This window comes from Crassostrea angulata, chromosome 1, assembly GCF_025612915.1.
Source record: "Crassostrea angulata isolate pt1a10 chromosome 1, ASM2561291v2, whole genome shotgun sequence".
Taxonomy (NCBI): domain Eukaryota; kingdom Metazoa; phylum Mollusca; class Bivalvia; order Ostreida; family Ostreidae; genus Magallana; species Magallana angulata.
The window spans coordinates 26,601,420-26,626,094 of NC_069111.1; the positions used below are offsets into that span (position 1 = coordinate 26,601,420).

General features: G+C 34.6%; 1 protein-coding gene across 6 annotated transcripts in view; it reads right to left on the reverse strand.

The window, feature by feature from the left end:
• LOC128162792 (kinesin-like protein KIF13B) overlaps positions 1–24,675 on the reverse strand; it is an 87,721-nt gene that overhangs the window by 9,656 nt on the left and 53,390 nt on the right. For 3 of the 6 annotated variants that reach the window (XM_052826196.1, XM_052826176.1, XM_052826205.1), the window contains exons 12-31: positions 23,809–23,919; positions 22,428–22,562; positions 14,045–14,181; positions 9,758–9,867; positions 8,534–8,677; positions 7,991–8,165; positions 7,685–7,847; positions 7,185–7,355; positions 6,301–6,447; positions 5,426–5,557; positions 5,090–5,266; positions 4,755–4,909; positions 4,476–4,608; positions 3,853–4,096; positions 3,293–3,475; positions 1,620–1,750; positions 1,271–1,495; positions 869–922; positions 513–743; positions 127–156 (exon numbers count right to left, since the gene is read on the reverse strand). In XM_052826196.1, coding sequence (XP_052682156.1) covers positions 127–156; positions 513–743; positions 869–922; positions 1,271–1,495; positions 1,620–1,750; positions 3,293–3,475; positions 3,853–4,096; positions 4,476–4,608; positions 4,755–4,909; positions 5,090–5,266; positions 5,426–5,557; positions 6,301–6,447; positions 7,185–7,355; positions 7,685–7,847; positions 7,991–8,165; positions 8,534–8,677; positions 9,758–9,867; positions 14,045–14,181; positions 22,428–22,562; positions 23,809–23,919 — 2,988 coding nt within the window. The remainder of the gene's footprint in view (positions 1–126; positions 157–512; positions 744–868; positions 923–1,270; positions 1,496–1,619; positions 1,751–3,292; positions 3,476–3,852; positions 4,097–4,475; positions 4,609–4,754; positions 4,910–5,089; positions 5,267–5,425; positions 5,558–6,300; positions 6,448–7,184; positions 7,356–7,684; positions 7,848–7,990; positions 8,166–8,533; positions 8,678–9,757; positions 9,868–14,044; positions 14,182–22,427; positions 22,563–23,808; positions 23,920–24,675) is intronic. The other 3 variants (XM_052826189.1, XM_052826216.1, XM_052826182.1) reach the window with 2 other exon arrangements.

Consider the following 24,675-nt stretch of genomic DNA (forward strand, 5'->3'; position numbering starts at 1 on the left):
TTGCTACCAACGAAATTACGTCCCAAAGAACCAGGCAAAGTTTGGCTGCATGCCCACGAACATTGACTCCCAGGAATAAAAATGATTCCACAGTGATTAATGATGAGGGATAGAAAATGGCAGTACCTGTATGTCCTTTAAAGGTGACAGCAGACTCTGTGAAAATAATGTTAAGTGCGTTTAGGTCACAGCACACACTAATAAGCAATCAAAAGATGAATAAAGAAGATAAAGATTCAGGAAATCACTCTAGCATTACTAATAAACACTAAACAATCAGTGTCTTCATTCAGAGGAGGATGTTAAAGTGCATAGAACTTCGAGCAATAAGCTACACACTGCAATCAATGTTAAAGAAAAGAAAAAGAAATGTATGCAGTCAAGTAGCATTTACAAATTCAGATGGATGTTGCATTCAAACTTTCTTTCTGCAGTACATTTCCTAGTTTAAAGAAAATGAATCTCTACTTACTACTTTGAATTCTTAAACCAAATTTTGAGAGAAGACTAACCTGGTGGATGTTAGGGACACTGTAGGTTTTGGTGAGGGACTTGGACTTTTGGGAAGACAGTTCTTTGACGGCCACTTCCTGTCGCAGTCTGTCCACCATCAGTATACTCTCCACCCCCTGCACACCCTTCAGGTACTTCTCTATGTACGACTCGCCGTCCGCTGTGCTCGTCTCGTTCTGGGAGGCTGCCATCTGAGCCAAGGTCTCCATGTTTTCTAAATCTTCAGAAGCCTTATCAAATAAAAATAAAAGAATAAACCTTTACATATATCAAATAATATTCATTCAGAATCAATGCTTGCTACTTTAACCATTGCTCTTCTTGAGTGTTTGATCTATACTCTACATTCACTTACTTTTGGAATGTTGGAGACCAAACTGTAGGTAATGCCACTCTGATAAAACTTTTCCTGAAAAAAAGAAAAAACCTCTTTAACATTCACTTATTAATAATTTAGATGGATAACTTATTTGAATATTGCCTTCTTGCACTATCGAAACTTAAAGCACAAAAGAAAGAAGAGGGTTTGTATACAGAAAGAGTAATGGGAATTAATATCAGCATTTATATCTTTGATTTTGTTGTGAAACATGTGTGTGATATTGTTGTAATATCTGTGTGATATCAAAGTGATATCAGTGTAATATTGTTGTGACATCTGTGTTGTAATATCTGTGTGATATCAATGTGATAGTGTTGAGACATCTTTGTTAAATTGTTGTAATATCTGTGCAATAACTATCTAAGTTAGTCTCACCGTCCCAGTGATTTTCTGCTTGAGTTTGCCAGTAAGGGAGGTGAAGCTGAGACTGTTGTAGATGTTGATACACAACCTCTTCCTCAGCACAAGCTCCATGTAGGCTGGGTGACTCAGTCTAACCACCACCTTCACGATCAGATAGATACGGTCGTTGGACGAAGTGACGCGGTTCAGCAACTCGGAGTCATGTACAGTGGAATTCCAGGATGCAACAGCATAAATCTATTATTATTAAAAAAAATTCACATATGAAGGCCAACCTAAAATCTGATAACAAGGTCATGTCAGTAAATACTTTCAACGATGAATAAAACATCTTGACAGTGTATATGATTGTGCTACATACAGAACCATTATCCATTTCAGCTTTTGAGATGGGAAGGTTGACAAAAGATCCTGCATGCTCTTTGGGTAAAATAGAGTTGACCCCCGAGGCTAGATAGCCCTCTCTGGCACTCGAGGTGCTCATGTCGTCAGCTGGGGAATAACATGCCAAATAATCAGAACCGAGAAATTCATTCACTCCACAACTCAACAGAAAACATGTCAAATCAATGCAAAGAGGATTATCAATAGAAGTGCAAAGATACATGTAACAGCACACTGAATCAAACATAAATGAAACTAGATACGATCTCGTTACGAGTAACGAGTAGGTCTTCCTTGCGATTTCTGTTTTTAATCATACCATGAATAATCGATATAATTTTAGAATTACCCCCCCCCCCCCCTCCACACACACACACTTTCAGATAATGTATACAAATCCCTAATTACGTAATAAATGGGTGTTGCAATGAGTTTTCCAAATAGATATTGCTACAATTAACAACTTTGCTTTTATAATGCATTACGAAATCTTAATCGTTCTTATGTAATTTGTAATATACTTTACGAGTTTCTTGCCCCCCCCCCCCCCGAAAAAAAAGGGGGCCAGCCCCTTTTTCTTGATTTCTTTGAAAAGGTCTTAAGAATACTATCAATTTTTGTTCTTACACCCATCTAAAATTGTTGATCATTTTTGAGATACAAATGTATGAATATTTTAGGGGCCAGCCCTCTAGATCCTTAATGGGGACAGGAATTCGTGTTTTGATAAGTGGAATCGATTTAAATCATAAATTTAAACATTTTCTCTTCTATCATGTCTAACAAAAAATGTCTACTTCTCTAGTTATATTGCGTCAAAGTTTAAGTACTTTGGCCCTTAAAAATCCCTAATTACGTAATAAATGGGCGTGGCAATAATTCTTTCTAATAGATATTGGTACGATCAACAACTTTGCTTCTATATTGCATTACAAAAACTTTATCGTTTTTAAGTTATTTGTAATAGAGTTTAAGAGTGCCTTGGCCCCTTAATAAAGGGGCCAGCCCCTTTTTATTGATTTTGTTGGAAAGAACTTTTGATTCTCTACCACTTTTGTTATATATGTCTAAACAAAATATCAACTGATAAAAAGATATAAATCAAAACGTGTGAAAATTTTGAATGAAAATTTGTGCCCAATTTTCGTGCCCAGGCGAGCTCCAAGAAATGGCGCAACAGACATTAAACAACTACATGCTGCACAACTTCAAACTATCGTCTACCTATCCTGAAAATTTCATATTCATATCTCTTATGGTTTCCGAGTTTATAGCTGCACAAAATGGGTCGTCAAAAATTACAAAATGGCCGACAATTCGGTACCGGAAGTGACTACGAAAAAATTAAGAAAAATGTATGAAGTTTAGATCACGCCCAACAATCTGTGAAAAAATGGTTGAGATCGGTCGAATAGATTTCGAGAAATCTCGTGCACAAAATTTGGAAAAAAAAAATAATAATAATAATAAGAAACAGTACGAAAACAATAAGGTCTTCCGCTGGAAACGGAAGACCTTAATAACCAGAATGTATAAAAAAAAATATATTTTGCAATCTCATGACTGATATGCTATAGTGTAGGGTTTTTTAGCATTCATACACGTGTTCCTGTATATATGTATTTTACACTAAACACTGAAAACACTCACCATTGAGATCCAAGAACAAAACAGGCGTGTGTCTCTCCATGTTCGGGGCCGACTCACCATCGGCTGGTGCCCCAGGGATACCGCTCCCTGGGGCAGGGACCATCACGGCATTCCTTTCCTCTGTCAGACACACCCACTGGTCTAACAGTGCCCTCTCTCGCTCAGAATCAGCCTCGGTCTTGTCTGCAAAATATTGATCAACAATGGTCAACTTATTTTGCTTACAGAGGCATCAGTTCTTCAAATATTTCAAATATAATTATATATACATGTATATATAATATTATGTATTCTAAGTTTCAGTGCAGATAGAATTAGTAGAGAAAAACATGATCTATGACACAGAAATCCATTTACAATAAAACAGGCATTTATAGATGAATGCCCTGGGATTTTTGATTTGTTACCAAAGGAACCAGTATTCATTATATCTTATAAGTTTCTGATACACTTCAGGACTAGTTTACATGTACTACTTAGGCACTCTACATTCCTGTAATAGAAATGTTACCTGGTTTGTTTATAAGGTTCTGTATTTGTTCATTGAGGTATTCTATTACCTGGTTTGTTGATAAGGTTCTGTATTTGTTCATTGAGGTATTTTGTACGCTTGGCCAGTGCATCGGACCACCTCTCTCTGAGTCCTGTCAGGTCGTCCTCCTGGTAGCTGTCCAGCCCTTTCTGTAGTTTGCTACGGTTGGTGATACCCCCTACAGAGATGGAGGTAATGGTGTCTGGTATCAGAGGTAAGGTCCCAGACTCTGTGACCGTCTTCACTTGCACCTTAATTCTATGAGAATGACCCTGCAAACAAAGTTAGTGCTCTGTCAATGTCGTATTTGTTGTTCAATCAATGATCTTGCCATAATATACTCAGTACATTGGAATCAATAAAATGATGGTGGCTCAGTTTTGGTGCACTGGTTTTTTAGAGTACCCTCCATTAATCAAATAACATCCCCAACAAGTAATGAATTAAGATTTTCATGTGTTATCATGTGCAAACAAAAGTTGGCCTCCACAAATTTAAATGATTCCACAGTCTTATATAGTATATATCATACATACTGTAATCGCAGATGAAAACTGGTATACATAAAAATGGCAGTGTAAAACAGAAAGCTTAAGAAGTTGAGCTTTTTATTATTATGAGCTAATAAAGGAATCCCTTCATCAGACTGACCTGCTGTAATTGGAACACCCCAGCGGAGGGGACGTCTGGCTTGGACTGGACCTCCACCGCTGACCATTCCCCCTGATGGTTCAGCTCGTCTATCTCCACCCACAGCTCCATCTTCCTTTTAACTTCATTCCATCTAGAAAATCAACACCTCACATCTCAACTTTGCGTTTTCAGAACACAACACGTACTTAAAATCACAGAATTCATCACCTTATGATCAGTTTTCTTTAATACATGGCACAATTCACTATCATAGTTATCAGGAACAAAGTTGGTTACCTTTCAGTCAGGGAGCGGGTTTTGGCTTTGACTGTCTTGGCAATGTCTGTCTCACTGTTGCCGGTGGAGGTGACCCTATGCCCCCAAACTTCTATAGACAGGGCCCCATCCTGACAGTTCTCAATAAACTCCTCAGTTAAACTGATTTTGAAATCCTTTAGAAAAAAAAATAACATGTACAAAAATCCAAAATTACATGAAAGCCTTTGCTCAAGATACACCAGAAAAGCAAAACCTATCAATCTTGCACCTGTCAGAAAATATCTAAGTTTTATTACTTTTTTTTTTTTTACAAGCAAGTGCAAAATGCAAAAGTCTGTTTGCACTCCCCTCACCTTTTTGTGCTGGAATTTGACCATCACTGTGTCACCTGTAGAGTTCTGGCGCTCCACCATGTCTGGGTTGATTTGGGGAGGGACTACCACAGAATCCTCCTGACCCCAGAATGTGTACTGACAGAACACAAAGTTGGACATAGAAGAGGGGAGGCCTTTAGCTGAGAGGATCGTCAACTATAATGAAATAAATATTGTTATAATGTATGCAAGAGTACGAATTCACTTAATTTAAATCATTTCTGGAAGAACCAAATTCACTTTGTGAAACTATTCAATTTGATTAATCAATAAAACAAGTAAATATCCCAGTTGACAGTGACTTTTGAAACGTACCCTGACAATCATTGGAGTTCCCCTGGACACGGCTGGATCAGTGTCCTCAATGTCCTCATTTGTCGTGTCGCCGTAACGCTCCAGAAAAGATCCGCCCAACTTAGAGATCTGGATGTGCAACTTTCCAGCAATCTGCAATCCCGAAATACCAAAAGCAATGATTTCACCACAGTGGCACACTTCAACAATATTGTACACTGGGGCTATTAATTATTTCAAAATACTGATATGTATTTCCTATTACCATATACACAAGAGGTAGGAGGGTAATTTTAAAGGACTATCTGTGTGGTATTATGCATTTTTCGCCCCCAAAATTAAAGGTTTTTGAAGAACTTTAAAAATAAGTTGGAAGATAGCTGAAATCATATTAAAAATAAGCATGTAAGAGTTTATCACCACAGTGACATCGTAATGTAGAAGTGACGTCATGAAGATTGTTCTTTTTTTTTATAACTTGATGTTTTGTAGCAAAAAACGGGTGTTTTCAGACTTTTCTTCAACTGGGAAACAACAACACAGGCTTGCTCAAGTACCATTTTCTACTATGATTTGTAAAATTATATGAAGAAAAACATTTGTTAAAATGTACTTGAGTAGACCTGCGCTCTTTACTTCCGAATGCAAAATACATGTATAAAGAAAAAATGACAATATTTTCATTTGTTTGCAAAATTGTGGGAATTAGGTCATTTAGGTGACGTCATGGATAAGCAGTGAATAAGCAATGATGGCTAAATCAAGATAAAAGTGATAGGCATCCTCTGTCTACGATTCATGAATATTTGATTTTTATACGACACTTTTTAAAAATTGATTAAAATTGGGGGCAGATATTTGACCATACCAAATATAAACCTTTGAAAATCAATTACCTCCCCTTGCTGGCTTATAATTGGCACATGGTAGTCCAGAGTAACATCATGAAATAGGCATTCCAGGAAGATGTTGGCTACTCCTATCAAGTTATGATTCTCCTGGGACTCGTAGAAAGGGTCACCCTTCACGAGCGGCTTGTCGTCCTGTTAAGTATATAAATGACTGCTGTTAAGCAGAAGTAAAAATATTTCAAGGGATTCTATTCTGCTTCTTCATAATACTATGGATTCTATTCAAATGTATTTTTTAAAGGATATCAATTCCAAAAAATTTTTCCAAGTAGGATTTTCAATTGTACTTAGGATAATGGAATGTAATTAATTTTAAAAATTTGTACAAAAACAGATAAAGCAAACCATATTGACTTTTCAGCCATCAAGCTGCAGAAAGCAGCAAACAAAAGCTTTTTGTAATTCTACACTATCTGCCTACATTTCTACAGATTAAGCTAGAAGTGATAATGGTAAAATTTAAATGCAATTTTTGTGAATTAAACAAAATTCTTTTATCAATGACTTACATGCACAAGTATGAATTGCTTCTCAATATTTATATCAATTTCATAACTTTGTGTTTTTTAATGCAAGCAAGTGTGATCAAAATGTTTTACCTGTTGTTTATATAACGTTTCCTATCATCAGATGAAAAATTATTTAAAACACACTAAAACTGCAAAATTAAGTGTATAACCTTGACCTCCAATGAAGACAGAATTATTACTTAATACAAGAAATCTCCGAATCTCTTTCTTTAACATGAGCAATTATTGCCATGAATGTTCTGGCACACATCTATTTTACATGTAATTTTGTCCTTAAAATCTGTCACATGTTTTCACAGAGGTCAAAAGGTCAGCAAAAGCCATGCAACAACGACAAACCCAGGAGTCAGTGTCTTCTACCATCATGGGCTGTCCCGAGGATTTCCGCTCCTCGTACATTTCCCTCATGTCAATAATTTTGTTCTCCAGCTTTTCCATTGACCAAATTTGATTAGGGCGACTCTTTCTCTTCACTAAAATGGCTGGCTCACTAACAAAGCCATTGCCTTTCTGTAATAGAAGATAAAAGTAATCAGTAAGGCAGTTGGAGCAGAATGATGCAATTCTGATTTCAGATAAAATATTTCTTGATCTAGTTTTTTGGGGTATTGTCTTTTATGCTGTCTTCTAACTGGCAAAAGTACATATATCAATATAATGTTACTACGTATCTTTATGATACACTGTTATTTGCAAGCCCATAATGGTTATTGCATAACAAAAGATGTACGCATCAAAGCACAAGACCGGCTTCTTTCCTTCCATTCCTCTGATTCTTGTCTAACATCTTAATTGATTCCCTATTATATCTGTAACATGTCTTAGGACATAGAACATACCCTGCGGTTAGGACTGAGGCTGTTGGCTGGAATTTGCAGAGTGACCTGGAATTCAGTTTTCTTGCCCATTTCCTGGGACAGATCGTTTGCCTCCCTGACTAGAGCCTTGGCCTTCAATACCTCCTCCCTCAGCACCTGCAGGCTGTTCTTAAGGTTACTCTTCCTACAATAAAAGTATGGTGTCGTCATCATGACCAGTTTCTTAGAAACTGCTTCTAACATCATCATTTAACTAAACAAAACCCAAATCCTTTTTTCTCCACATTAATTATTCAAACACAGAATAAAACGCCTTTCGTTTTGTACCTCTTTTCAGCCCACTTTTGGTACTTCCTCTGCAGTGTATTCTGGGAACCAGAACCAGGCGGGGTAAAGCTGTTGAAGTTGAGGAAAGGATTACTGGGGGTTCCCGGGGACATAATCTGGTTTCTTAGTAACTGCATTCTCTGTTCATATTCTTGCCTCTGTTTCTCCAAAGCCTCTGCAAATGTATGAAAAAAAAATAATTTCAGAAGACTTTCACAATACACTGAAGTTTATGTCTGTTTATGAAGAGTACCTACGAAATCCTCATTGATTGCGCTACATGTACAGTAACTCTGAATGATAAAGTATCACACTACTGAATACTCTTATTTCATTGACTTCCAAACAAAATATTAACCAAAAATAAAGATCTTATGGACATTATTTTAACCATAAAGTCTGTTTTAGAGGATGTAGATTTTTTTTATTTGATTTTAACATATTTTCTATGTACTGATTTACAATTGGGATAGCTAGGGCACAAGTTTTGTAACATAGAGCGGCTCTCTCCCCATGTAGATGTAGATGTACGTCGATCCTTACCCTGCTTATCCTCCTCGTACTGCTTCTCTAGGTCACAGATGGCCTCCTGTATGGGGTCATTGGAGTACTCATTCATCATCAGCTCTTGCTGAGCAAAGTTGTAGTCAATGGTCTGGTCCAGCTCAGCGGGCTGTGACTGGGGACCTGAAAATAGGTCAAGGTCGTCATCATCAAGAAGCTCTCCTTCATCTTGTTTCATATATACTTCTATACAGAATTCATAAATATTGAGTTATCTGACAGAACATTGTCGGTTTTAAAATTGTTTCCCTAAGCATGCAGTTGCATTGATTTCATGAGATTTTTTACAATCAACCAGATGACGATATGTGTTTATTACTAATCAAATTACAAACATAGATAACTGTTTACATTTTACTGAGGTTGTTACAGTTGTTTTATACATGTAGTTAATGTCTTTGATATCTAATTCATACAACATATCCTAGCAAAGGTTTGTTTTCATTCAGCATTTGTTCCACCCAGAGAAAACCTACTGTATATCCTTTTTTTGTGGGTGTTACAAAATTTGCAAAAATTGGAAGATTATATAACTTTTTTAAAAATTTGCGTCATTCATTTTTTTTGTGATTTAAAAAGTTTCTTATAGCAAACAATAACGGATATAATTTCTGTGTGTTTAATATTTTGCGATGCTATATAGTGATTGTGAAAAAAGCGAAAGTTAGATCATTGCCAAAATTACCATATATGTGGTATCACCTGCATGTATACATACACTATTGCCTAAATGGTCAAAATTCACATAAGGATATCACAAATATCAAAATATAAAAATAACAATACTGATTTTAAAAAAAAATTTAGGTTGCTTTAAAAACTTAAAATTATCAAGATAACAAAAACTGGACTGGTAATCATTAATGGTGTTCATACTTGTCTTTCCTAAATCATCTCATAATTAAGTTAATTAAAGTATGTTTGATGATGATTGTACTATAACTATATGTAAATATTAATTCATAATTTTAATTGCACAAGTCATCTTCACCACGCTCAGAATAACAGTAATTGTCTGATTGACTGCACGTAGCCACAGATTTTAGGAGTGAACTGACTGAATAAATCTGACTCAAACTAACAATTAAATGCCAATGCGGATTTGATTTTTTCATTTCTAGAATGGTGAGCAGCTGATATTCATTGATTCTGGATCTGCCTGTAGGGACAGAGACAAAAAGAGAGCAGTGAGGGGAATCTTACTGTTCTGCTTGGGACAATTTATCCGGAAGAAATGGTTGTTTCCCCAGAGGATTCGGTCTCCGTTCTTCACCTTTGTCTTCTGATGAATGGTAGAGCCGTTCACGCAAGTTCTACAAGTACACAGACTTTGGAGTGTGAGAATTAGAGAGAGAAATAGAGAGAGAGAGAGAGAGAGAGAGAGATAATTTAAAAATTAATTTTTTGTACATATGAAAGTCTTACAGACAGGACTCCGAAAATATTTGATAATCCAAAAGTACGCCATAGATTTAGGAGAATTAGAATTTAAGTTTTGTACATGTAAACATCTTAATCACAAGATTCCATTGAAAGGTTATAATTTTTGACACAGCTGATTCGATTACAATTTTAGTACATTGTAAATTATGGTGTGAGAAATAGAAGAATTTTTAAAATGAACATATAAACATCTTTTTGATGGTATTCCTCGTATAGTTAAAATGTGAACTGAACACTTTAATAGTACATGTACACTATAGATTTATCCAAAGTGCCATGGCTTGAAATGTCTCTGCCAATTGCCTTCTGATCTCAACAACATTTTAATGACATTTTGCTTCATTTTGTGCCCACCAGAGAAAAAACCCATCTTCATAAATCTGTATAAATCCAATCTGAATAAAAACAAGAGGCCTATGAGCCACATTGCTCACCTGAGCAACAATAGACATGATAAAATCAGCTAAATGGAGTAATAATACAAAATATCTATATATAATACATGTCATTCCTGTATGAATAAAAATCCATTTTCCTCCTGGATATTATTATGTTCATAATCAAGTCCCTTTTCTAACATGATTTTATAGTCATATCACATGTTGAGCATTGCATTTCTAAAAAAGATCCTAAACAATTGTTTATATATGGCATATAAACCTACATCAAACTCTGAACCCCTTGTGAGGCCCAAGAATTGTACAGGGGCCAGAGTCTAAACCATTTTAAAGAATCAGCAAGAGGCAAGTAAAACCATATGTGATAACATTTCAGGTTTTTTTTTCAAATAATCAAAATGTTTTTCTTTGTACAATTGGATCTCCAATGTGGCCCCATCCTACTTCTCAAGATTTTGTTTTTTAATTCACGAATTATAATCTACACTATCTGAAGTAGCTTCCACTTAAGTTCAAGCTTTCCTAATCTAATGGTATTTTAGACCATGATTTCTTAAAGATTTTTTTCTATATATTACTATGTAAAAGTTTGTCCCCCCTCCACACCTTGTGACCCCATCACACAATTGAATCTACACTCCCTAACGATATTTACACATAAGTTTCAGCTTTCCTGGCCGATTGGTTACGGAAAGGAAGATTTTTAAAGATTTACTCTATATATTCCTATGTAAAAATTTGACAACCCCGATTGTGCCCCCCCCCCCCCCCCCGACCCCCAAGGTCATGATTTTCACAACTTTGAATTTGAACTGCCTGAGGATGCTTCCACACAAGTGTCAGCTTTCCTGGCTGATTAGTTTCTGAGTACAAGATTTTTAAAAATTTACTCTATATATTTCTATGTAAATCCTCGTTATGTTAAATGGAGGTGCAAATATTTTTAAACTGAAAAAAAATTTGTTATAAAAGTGTTAAATTTCATTATTATTCACCTCTACATGACTCAAAATCAGTTCGCTATATCCATAAATTCGTTATATCCGAATTCGCTATAACCGTTAAATTTTGCAAAGATTTGTTAAGAATTTTACTGGGGACTTAAAAAAAACTTCGCTATATCTGAGAATTTGCTCTATCCGTGTTCGTACTAAACGAGTTTTACTGTATAAATTAGTGACATTTCGTTATTGAACAAGTCACCCATTTCATATGATACTCTCATGGAAATAAGACATACCAGTATCTGATAACCTTCAAAGGATATATGCTTTTAATAAAACACATTTACATCAGCACTGTCTCTTAGCAGCCATGATACATTTTGATCAAAAGCTTTCTCATTTTCAACTACACAGGAAGCTCCTCAATACAGCAATGAAGGGTTTCTCATACCATTTGAAGTCAACATTTCTTGTGGTTTTTTGTTAATGTTTTGTAGTTTCTCTTTCCTTCCAGATGTTGGTCTCCAAAGAAAGACACGAGAAAAACAAGCCATTAACGTGATCGGAGAGTATCTTGCGAGACTCTCCGCCACACTGAACCATTGATTACCCAGCCTATACACTTATCACTTGGACTCTTTAAGGCTCTACCTAATCAGCCTCGTGAAATGCAATAATGGCAGTAATCTCATGTTTTAAAGGCTCACAAATATTTTGTCCACATCAGGTCTATAACTATTCAGGGCCGGAACACAGATTTGTGATTGGAATACATAATTAGCTTGCCCTCTTCTAACATCTCTTAACTTTCTTTAGCAGCAATCTGATTTGAATGGAAATCATCTACATAACCTGATTATTCCTCAACAAAAGGTGTAAGATGCTGGAAGAAAAATTTTCTTTAGTGTTTCTGTATTTCTTTTTTTGACATCTTGATTCTTAATTCAAGTGCCATTTGCTTGATTTGTGGAGCAGCTATTTTCTATATAATTTCTTTGACAAAATAATCTTTTAATAACAATTTTTGACAAAATAATAATCTAACCATTTCACCATCAGATAGAGTAATCAATTCTAAAGATTGTAGAATTCCTGAAGATAATATCAAATAATAATCGCTGTAAATTGTTAAAATTAGGGACTTCCACTTTTGTTTTTAGAAATCTATTAAGAAATTCAATGCTTCTTCTGGTCAAATGACATTTCATGTTCCAATGACAATTCTATTTTCTAACCAATAAATGTTGGCAATGTAATGCTTAAAATACTGTAGAAGCAGAAATATTAGTTGATGATTTAATTTTGTTATTTTCGTTGGGAGTATAAATCAACGAAATTAAATCCTTGATGAATTTTTAACCCAGGTATTAATGATTACAAAGAGATAACAATAGGATGAAATTAAATGCCAATGAAATTTTATTTGGTTTAAAAACAATGAAATTTTGACCCAACGAAAATATGTGCTTCTACAGTAGTCTCTGTAATGTTAAGATTTGAATTGCTCCTCATCAAATGTGGAGTTCTTTAAATGTGAAAATTATGTGTGACTCAGTGGTAAAAAGGAAGTAATTGCATATCAGGTTATCAAAAGGCTGCTGGTTCAAATTGAACAACCTCTGGTGAATGTGTCCTTGGACTGAGCACTTGCCTGTTGACTAGGAGACCATACCTTTTTAGTCCACCTGAACCGAAGGTTCAAGTGAGCTTTTCTGATCACCCGTTGTCCATTGTTTGTCTGTCCATCTGTCTGTCTGTAACCTTTTCAAATTTTTTACTTCTTCTCAAAAACCACTGGGCCAATGTTAACCAAACTTGTAACAAAGAATCCTTATGATTCTAAATTGTTAAAATAAAGGTTGTAACCCTTTTTCAAAGGGAGATAAGCGCGAAATAGTGAGTATAGGGTGTGTGTCTTTAAAAATCTTTTTCTCAAGAACCACTGCTTCAGAAATGCCAATATCTACACAAAATCTTCAAGAACCACTGCACCATAAATGACAATATTTACACAATAGCATTTCTATGTTAAACTTTGAACCACGCCTTGGGCCCCAGTTTTGGTCCAGGGTCATGGTTTTTACAATTAAGAATCTTCACTATATATACAAGCTTACGTGTAAATATTGGCATTTCTAGTGCAGTGGTTCTTGAGAAGATTTTTGAACATATTTCCTATGCATTTCTATGTTAAAAATCCTCAAATAGTGTAGATTTTAAATTGTTAAAGACAACCCCTGGACAAACACTGGGGCCCCAGAAAGGGGTTCAATGTTCAGAATTGAAATAGCATATGCTATGAAATAGATTTTACAAGGAACTGTTCAGGTGAGTGATGAGGCCCATAGGCCTCTTGTTTAAAAAGATGAACTTTAAAGGGACAATAATTAAAGTAATAAATGACGTGAAAGAATAGATTCTTAAGCAGATTGAGACTTATCTGGATAGACTACTGCTTCAGGTCAATGTGGAAGAAGCAGGCATCTGGCAGCTATACATGTGTGTGAACCACAGGGTTAAATAACTATTAACCCATTTCACAAGTTTAGATTTAAAAAAATAATAAATAATGAAGATACTTCATGCAAGAATTTATAGATCTGTGACAGCTTTCTTTCATAGGGTCTTAATTTTCTTTTGGAAACATAATTTTACAAGAAACTGTTACTCAGTTTGTGATCCTACACTGTTGGGTGACTACTTACCTGGCACCATCTATTGGAGTTAGCCAGACATCTCCATTTTCGATATCCACCACACAATGTTCTGGCATGATTCCCAATCCGGATAACTGGATATCTTGCTGTACATCTGCATCTTGCTGTCCAACCAAAGTGTGGTCCTGAAATCCACAGAAAATTCACTTGTTATGTATATCAAAGTACTTTCTATGACTGCATGCAAGCTGTTGTTTTATACGGTTTTTACTTGAAATAAGGGTATAATTTTTCAATCCCTCATGTGGAATAAACAAGAAAACTTAAAGTCTGGTGCTGTACGAAAATTGCCTACAGTAACAAGAGTGCAGTCTGTTGAATCAGGCGTATTATTTGAATATTGTTACCCTGAAACACAAGAAAACTCGAAACCAGTATATAAAATGCCAAGTACACTTCTGGGGCACGTCCAAGGATCAATTGACCCTTTCAAGTTCTAACCTTTCCTAGACTGTCAGAATGCATTAAGTCAACAGTTTAAAGGCTCTAGAAGAACGATACACCACTGATACAACTCAAAATACACAGAAGAAGTCGCTCAAAAAGTCAATATCTGGTGTATTATTTCTTTGTGTATATTGTTAAAAATATAATTGTTATAAAATAACTCTCAAGTTTTTGCCTCTTGTCCGTGAGAAGATAAATCAACAGATTGTACATTTTTAGATACCTGACATACGTGACATGATTTCCTACGGATTAACATTGGTGTGAAGAGAGATTATGTTATATATAGATATGATAAATTCTCTTCAGCTGTTGACTTTGAAGACCATAGTGAGTTTGTTTCTAACAACTAAACCTAGGCCCATGCAAATTCAGCTCTGGTTCTACTTCCATTTCAAGGTATGTTTATTTAAAAGAGGAATCTAATAATTCAAATCCAATTTTATTCTTGCTTCGTACTGTAGATTCCTAATTAAACGCAAGCATTAATATCAGCGTAAAATCGCAAGAAGCACCCTTCTTTTAAAATTTTTAAAAATTTTTTAAAATCTCGCCATTAATTTTTGGGAGTTGAGAACTATAAGAAATGAGGATTAAAAGTTCTGCATTTGCGATTTTATATTCTCGCGATTTGATAAAAAACAGTATGATTCCGGAATTTAGTATTCGCATTATATATTAAGGAGTTTACAGTATCTTACAACTGTTATCAAGAAAATACATTAGAAAATACATTAAAATCCCATGTATTTAATTCACATGACACCCCCAACAGCTACACTTGCATTCCTATACTTTAACATGGGATATTTCTATAAATACATGTAGACAGTAAATCCCTTTGTTAGGAACATATATTCTCTTCCTCTCTTTGCACTGACATTGAACAGCTAGGACAACCTTGAAAAGTTATACATATATTTTAAACTCATTCGTTCAAAAAAGTAATACCATATCTCCAATATCAGATGGGATGCCCTTATATTGATACAGTATGTCAGAGCAGACATGTTATCATTTGACCATGAAAGCTGGTAAATGAATTAAATTTCTTTGGCTAAATATCAGATCACAGCTAGAAAATTTGCTTTGAAACATGCATATAGATACAAATAGGTGTCAAAAGTCATTTACTAATAACATGAAAAGTTGTGGATAACAAGTGGGCTGTTTGAACAATACTACCATCATCAAAGTTTGTTACCTGCAGTCTTATGATTTTGAAATCCACAATCACAATGAGAACAATTGAACAAAATTTGAGACGTTCACAGAATTCAGAGATGGATTATATTAAAGGATGATCTGAGCTGAACTTCCATGCTCTTCCTGAATCCTCTTACTCAGCGTTCTCAGATTGACTGTACTTTTTCAACTTTATGGTAAAAGTGACTCAGTGTCTATGACATTTATCAAGGGTAGTATTGTGTTACAGTATCACGGGGGACAAGGAAACCTGATGCTCAAGACTTACGCATGGCTAACAAGAAAGACTTATCCTGCCATATTATTTATGTCTGTTAGATACATTATGGCCCATGAGGCCTCAGGTTGATATTATCAGTATGCAAGTATAATAGAGAACTTATTAATAAAACTAGATATTATAGCCCCTTTCCCAGTAATTTTCTCACTCTGTCTATTGTTATTTATGAAGTGCAATATTTTTTAAGCTTCCTTAACTTTTAAACTTAAATATCGGATAATATAAAAACAAAAGATAAAAAAATTTGTGAAGCTCAAGTGCATGAATTATTCAATTCAAATTGTTTCAATTGCACCATCAATATATTCATACATGAGGTAAAATATTATAGATTATTATAGACAAATTGTCAGAGGTTCAGCATAAATCATACATGTACATATAGTACATGAAAAAAGGTACATAACATTTATCATCATTTATGAGGACTGACAGATATTTAAATTTAAGTATAAACTTACAGTGCTCTTTGAATTAATTCATTTATAAAGTTGACATTAATTTAATTTGAAGAATTTTAAAAGTATTTTGGTATGTCAAAAAAATTTGAGGACTCAGTAGTTTTTCTCATACATTAAAAAAAAAAGCTTAATATTCTAGTACTTATTACAATTTATCTGCTTTTCATCCTTTAAATTTCATTACAAATGAAACACAAAACCTTTAATAAAATGTACTTATTACTAGAAGTTAATTTTGTAATACATGTCCATCAAATATCATGGTAATTAAATTTGTTTCCTAAAATTGATTTTCCTCACATTTTAATTGATAACATATGATAATGAAAGCATGTTGAATCTGAATATGGATTTATATCGCATCAATGCTACCTTGACCCTGTTTTTACTTGGTAACAGGGGCTCAATATACTATTCTGATAAAGTTAGTAATCTGTGCCTGGCAACACTGGGAGACAATAACCAATGGGAGCCAACGAAAGAAATCAATCTGGTTAAGTCCATTTTTTCTCTGTACAGATCAATTACAAGTACACAACAATAAACATCCTCCTACTCAAAAAAAAAAACTAAGGACCAAGCAACGTTAATTAAATTTCAGTGAAATTTTCTCTCCCTTAAAAAGTCAAAAACTGTTAAAATTTAAAAATAAAAAATCCATTCGGTTTTACAAATTGAAGTTTTACAACTTTTCAGCTCCAACAAAGTACCAAAGTAACACTAATGAATTAACATGCTTAACACATCAAAAGACTACACTTGTTCAACATGAAAAACTAATTGCGTATCTATATAATCAATCAGTAATAATAACAGGACAAAAAAAGTTGTAATGGTCTAAACTTTTTATCCACTTTGCAAGCATATCCATATAGGATAAGGTAAAAAAAAAAAAGTCTACAAAAATTTGAATCAATTATCAATAAAAGCTTGGTAAACATCCATTTGCAGAACTGCAAACAATGCTTACATGAAAACACTTTCCCACAGCAGGGCCACTGGTCCTAGCTCTGGGAACAATCAACAAGCCCCAGCTCCAGTAGTTAGACGAGTACAGAAATAGAACAACACCCCAGGTACAAACTTTGAAATTAATAAAGATAAAATTACACACTGAGAGCCCCCAAACTTCGATAGAAATCATGATTGCATGCACGCAGTAGCAAGTGTAATTTGTTCTGTTTTATTTTTATTTTTTAATACTATAGCCTTAATTTTGTTAGGATATTACAAATGGTGAGATACATTAGATATAATTCACAGTGAATATTGCGAACTTTGGTTTCCTTCATGAGAACATTAGAGTTTCATCCAGACTTTTCCCTTTTCATGCTTCATATGAGCCCAGAATTCCCTTGGCTCTCTCTCTGACAAATAATTCACCCTGGTGGACCTCCATATATGTTGTTAGATTTTATTTCCATCTAGGAGATTACTTTTCCTCTGTGATAGATGACACCCCAATCAATCTCCCTCAAAACACAGAACTATGGTAGAACATTGTACCAAGATGGCTATCTTGTAAGCAATAACTGTTACGTAGAAAACAATAAATAAATCACTGTTATCTCCATTTGCAGGCCTGCTCCTAACTTTAATGGTGTTTTCCTATTGCAATTGATCAATTTTCAGCAAAACATGCCTTCAATGATTGAACATTTCATACATTGAATGTGTTAAGCTGTATCATAAGGCATGGGATATATATTCCATTTTTGTGATGCTAAAGTAGCTAGGTCCCAGAATCATTGAGCAATCTTATACTTAGTCAAATAATGTACACTTATTGAAAACAACCTTGGTTTAAAAATTGTCAATATTGAAATGTTGTTAAAATTGTCTGGAAAAGACATGAATTTCAAATATCAATCCTCATATTATAATAAATAATCATTTTAAATGACTGACCGAAATTTTTTTTACGTAAGTCTGAACAGGAAAACAAGAAGCAAACTTAGCAAGTATCCATTTTCAGCAGGTTGACTTGGATAATTCAGATCTAGTGCCTTATCAAAGGATATGACATAGAATATCAGCTAGGTGCTAGAAGTAGGATTTGAACCATACTATGACATCATCATCCTTTACAACTCAGAAAAGTACAATGTAGACAACAGCAGATAAACAGCTCTGGTGTAAGGGCATACACTACTTTATTTTAAAGCATAGTGAATTCATTTGACTCGTAAAATTTCAAAAATTGATAATAGTAGTGCACAAATATCAATAATTCAATCAGGAAGATTTTTATTCATAAATTTTGACAAGAAATGCAGGGAAAATACAAAAGCCATTATATGTTTGTGTAATTTCTGATTACAGTAGATTTTTGTTTAGGATTTAATTAATGCACAAAGATTTTATTATTCATCTTAATCTTTTGTTTAATCAAATATTGAAATTGTGAGTGAATTTTTATTGCATGCCCTTGCACCAAGCCGATTTCTTACAAATTTTACATTTATTGAATACGCTTTCCTAAAATGTGACGTCACCTGGTGGTGTATTTGAACGAAAGTTCATTCATGCAAGAGTCAACAATATGTGTAAACAAAACCCATATGTAAAACATGATTTGAATGAAGATAAATAATAAACTTTTAGTTTTAAAATGACTCCTTTTTTCAGCAAGTTTTGTGTGTATATTTTTTAGCGTTGCCTTACCTCACCCTCAAAAACATTAATTGTCATAATACATGTATATGCTGGCAAAAACAGAACACAAACCTTTCTGCCACTGGGTACCTTCAGTGGATTTAGCGGTTCATAACAACATTTCAGCTTCAGGCTAGAGGGCCTCTGTGGAGGTCCCACTTGCACCAGGGAACACATGCTCCTACTTTTCAAAGCTTCAGACTAAACTCCATCAAACTTAACTCATCACAATATCCAAGAATGTTCATTCATGTGTGCATTGGAGCTAAATTCTCACCCATTAAGATGTGGAGTATTATCACTTTTCATTCAAAAATAAAAAGGCATGGCACATTTTTTAAAAGTTCCAGTTATCTGGTTAATTACATCAATTTCCTGTTTGAACATTATGCCTTCCTGACAGTGGAAAGAAATTGAGCGTAGAGCTTGTAATGTTTCCCAACATGTCCGTTACATCGGGCTTTAATTACGCGTTAAATCTACCCCAAAGCTTCCCACATGGTTAGATACTTCTGGTAAAGACAGCAAAACTGGCTATCAAACATCAAATCCTGAAATATTGACACTGGAGTTTGACAATACTAACAGCTAGTGCTCATTGCTTTTCTACGGTGCTCCAAATGACTTTGATGCTTTAACAAGAAATTGATTTTTTTTGTTGATGGACATATATTCCAATGGCACCTCTATCCTACATTGAGCATATTCCCCTCTTAATGCTAGTAGACATGACTTCCTGAGGCCTTTCCTGTTTCGGTTGTTAATCCTTTCCCTTCTTTAAGTCCTGCACCATATTGACATTTCAACATCTTGCAGAAAAATGACTCCGAGACTTAACAGAGCTGCATTTCCCCCCGAGATCAATTTGGGAAAGAACTAGCTTCAGAAACTAGGGATGCTCTTTTATTGTATTCACTGTTAATAGTTTCCACATCTCAATAAGGTCTGTGTTAGCATCAAGGCCACAGAATGGCCAAGATTGTTGTGATTTGAACGGTTAGCAATACTAATTAAGGCCTCTTTGAATTATATTATGATTTATCTGTGCCATGCATGTATATATATATATATATATACCATCAATCCTTGATATCATAAATGTTGTATTTACAGTTTTTCTGTATTCCAGGTTAACTTAATTATTCTCTTTCATTATATGTTAACTTAAAGGATATACCACTAGAATTCAATACCTTTGGCAACAAAACCAATACATCTTATCTGTAACTATGAAATATTGATGTATTTTTTAGCTACAAATTAGCAATTATTCAAACATATTTTGTGTACTGGGCAAATTAGTTTCTCCATATTCTATGAAAGGGTTTTTTATGCCTTGAATATTCCAATAATCTATATGGATTTCTGGGCTCTGCAACCCTTAACCAATATGACACGACTGACCTCCATTACCACAAAACGTTTCTAGAGCTAGGAGACGACCCACACAAAAAAGACTGACGGTAGTCATTGTATAACAGAGTAGACGAAGGTTTTAGATTCTTTAAATTTTTACATAAAAGAATATCTTGTTATAATTATAAAACCATTATTCTAAGACCCACCCCCCCATCCCCTCCCATTGAACCATTGACGTTCGTTTGGTTAAGTATAAAAAGTAAAGCAGCTGACACTGTTATTCATAACAATACAGAGATAACTGTAAAAGACAGAATGTATCATATTACCTGCATGAGAACATATGTTGATTAAATAAATGAATCTGACTGACAAAATATATATTACATGTATGTCAAATCAACCACTAGTCCCCTTAAATGCCATTACAAGGGAACATTGTATCAGAAACTTTCAATGCTAAGCATTTTACTAGGATAAAAAATAGCTATATACACTGCTATTGGTTTAATTCAGATGTATAATATATATGGAGGTGCTGGTACATCATATGTTTATGTAGATTACTAATGTTATGATCACAATTTTCAAAATTGACTTTAAGTGAATTTGAAAAACACTGACCAAAAAAACCCCCAACTAACTGACTAGCTGCAATGTAATACAACAAAAGAGTGGCAGATTCAAATTATAATAACATCTAATGGTTTAAATCATTTTGAAAGTACATCACAAAATGGAGGTTTCTCTTTCCTTCTTAACACAAAATAGAAATCAACACTCTTGTTTATAGTAATCTTGGGAATATCATCCAATGGTACAATGTACTGGCACTGAACGTATCAGGGAATGCAATGTCCTTTACTAACCCTACTTTCTGTCTCGAAGAACTGTCTTTCAAAACATTTTAGACATTAACACACAAATCTTGATGACCACTGAGATTTCTTCGAAATTCTTTCTCTCTCCTGATGAAGATCAATATATATATATCTAGAACTCAAACTACATTACTTTTTCCCAGTGTGTTGCCACTACCGTTATTTGGGAGAAGCACATTTCTTAAAAGACATTTACATTATACAGTATGAACTTACGGTAACATCACATTGTTAATCTTGCTGTCAACACCTCATCCCAAGAGGTTCGAATCAATTTGTATAAAAACTCAAATCTACATACAAGACGCCCATTACTCAATCAGCAGGAAAATCCATCAAGAAAGGATTAATTTTCCCCAGGATTCTACCAATTCCGATCCAACAATTTTTTTTCTGTTTCACTTTCGTGAGCATTAATCTTGAAACTCTTTGATGGCTAATTATTCAGCATGGACACAAAAGTCTTGCAGATTCTCGAGTTAGCTCATTTCAGCTGTCACCTCATAAAAAGTAAAAATTATTTTCGTGCATAGCGACAGTTGGTGGCACCCTTCCTTGCAATTAGAAAGGGGATGTAAATTAAGACATGTAATGGTTCTTCTTTCCGAAAAAAAGAAAACTAGCTAGCTGCTATTTGCAGATGTAAGATCTAAGTATAATGTGTTCTTTGGATAATGAGAGTTCTATAAGTTTCTAGAAGTTTAATTTTTTTTTTTGAAATCCAAGTTCCTGCGCATAGGCACGTTTTTTGCTCTAAAATTGATACTCAAAAGACATATCTTAAAAAGCCACTGAAACCTGTCCACTGAAATGAACTTTTCCTGAGGGATAAATTCCATTACCTTTGCAGACCAATTGACACAGACAGGTGGAAATAAATATATGTCCAGTGAGTACTTGCTTGGGGTAAATAATCGTAGCATATTCGCAATCATTTGATCATTCGTGAATAGAAGTTGATACATACCAGCATATTTCTTAATTTACAGTACTTGATGATATGTAGGACATGATAGATGATAATTATTATAATTATAATTATAAATCCAACTACCAAACAATTTTCCTGGAATTAGCCTTACCTTCAGGTAGTACACGAGCATTTCATTGAGGGAGGGGTCAGCATTCAGATTGACCAGGAAACATTTTCCCTTCTCTACTTTAATCCCCGATGTCTGAACAGACACGCCCATCTTTTCTAGATTCTCATGTCTCTCCTGTAAAGGGAAGAAAAAAATTTCAACAAAAGGGGAAACACTGAGCACTAAAATACATACGTTATTTAATGCGTACTACGTCATCAGTTTCAGAGTGTGTTGATACGGAATTGGAAACCCACCGTGTGGTGATCCGGAAATTCGGTTCACACTCTGTAGAATTGACAGTATCAAGAAGGGAAAATTGATGGGTATATAATAAACATAACGATAACGACAGAAAAGTAAACAGTTTGTAAGTAAGTCAGGGGCCTGTGCGTGTTTTATTACATGCAATGGTTAATAATTAAGATTTTTCAACATATTAGCTCTTGTTTCCCAGTAACTCAATGATATAAATATTAGATAGTGGTTTAAATAATGTATGAGAGAAGGAAACATTTTTTGCATTCCAAATGTGTACCCATCCAATCTATCAGAAGAGATTGAGAGTTAAATTAAAAATACATATATAGACTAGGGTTCCAACATAAACTGTAATTGTAAAACAGCTAGTTGGAAGCTACTACTTAACACATACTGTACTTGTGATCCTTGCCTGTTTTTTGTGTTCATTTAGATATACTTATGTTGAACCTCATATTACCAGTGAACTGGTCTTGAGTGAACAATGAGTTGAATTGAATTACAGAGTTTTCTCCATAATTATGGCATTTTCATTGCATGGAAAAGCAATTTTCGAATGGCATCAAGCCATATATGAGATGAGTGCATGACAAGTTTGAAAATAAGGTTGGTAATCGAAACTTGGGCTTATCAATGTTTCTCGTTTCATATATTACTACTATTTTATACATTATTTATGAATATTAAGCAAATTTCAGGATCCTATATTGTCAAAGTCAAAAGATATTACAAGTTTCATGGCATGTGGCATTGTGTTATGGCCAATCAATAACAACGTACAAGTTTATGAACACTATTCTCTCCCCAAATAATCTGCAGCATGTTTGATGCATGTTTGTGCCTGTTTAATTGCCATCTATTAAAACAAATTACAACCAAGGAGTGTTTATAATTTTGTAAAAAAATTTCTTGTCTCTTTTTACTCATCCTGTCAAATTCTTAACAAATTGCTGCACTTTTTACCATGATCTCATAGCTGTACATCCACGTAATGCTCTTATGAAAGTATGGGGCTTGATCTAAACAAACTTGATGTCCAAAATTATTTGTGTTGGTCAGTATCATTAAAATATTGAGGTGATAACTTTTACCCCAGTTCTAAATCAGCTGGTACCCTTACCTGGTTGATTTTGTCCTTTTCGGCTAATTTCTCCTCCCAAGTCTTGGTCATCTCTTTGATAAGTTTTTCTGATTCTTGAAGTCTGTCTTGCAGTACTGGAGCTTGCTTGTTCTACATTTCAGTAAACAACAACAAAAAATTTCAATGTTTAGCTCTGCTGAAATTTCCATATTCTATAAATAATAGATGACAACCAATTATTACTCTTATTTCATGCAAAGGACATATTGATCAGGTGCCTCTAAAAACTTATTGTTTTTCTTAACGTGGTAACTTTCACTTATTTGATCCCTGCATAAAAATTCAGTTGAAAGTACTGGAAGACTAATAATTCATTCTATTACATATCGCCTTTCGGCTCTACGAGGGTATCATGTAGCATTATCTCCGAGTGCAGCGAGGCGTTACTCAATTCAAAGAAGTTAAAAAATGACCTGTGTGACGTAAACACACCTGTGGTCAGTGGTATATAAAGCACAGCTCCACGTGCCGAAATCATTCTTTTTCTCTGAGCGGCGTGTGTTTATACCTGTACAACAGGTGAACATCTTATAACGGTGTGTATTAAAACTTAGAACGTTGTTCAGGTTTCTTGTCTTGTTTTCTGCTGTAAAACAGCTACCTTATTTAATTTTATGTAACGTTATACTGGTAAGGTAAGTTATTACAAAGTTGGGTACTTTACCGTAATGACGGAAAATCAGGACGATGTCCTGTCGTTCATGGGAAGCGACCATGAGAATTACTCAGACATAGATGAATTGTTTGGCGATAAACCCCGGACACGAAGTGTTACGGAGGACACAATAACAAATGCAACAAATAAAAGAACTAGAGGAACGAAGCGCAAAGCGCAGACCTCATGTT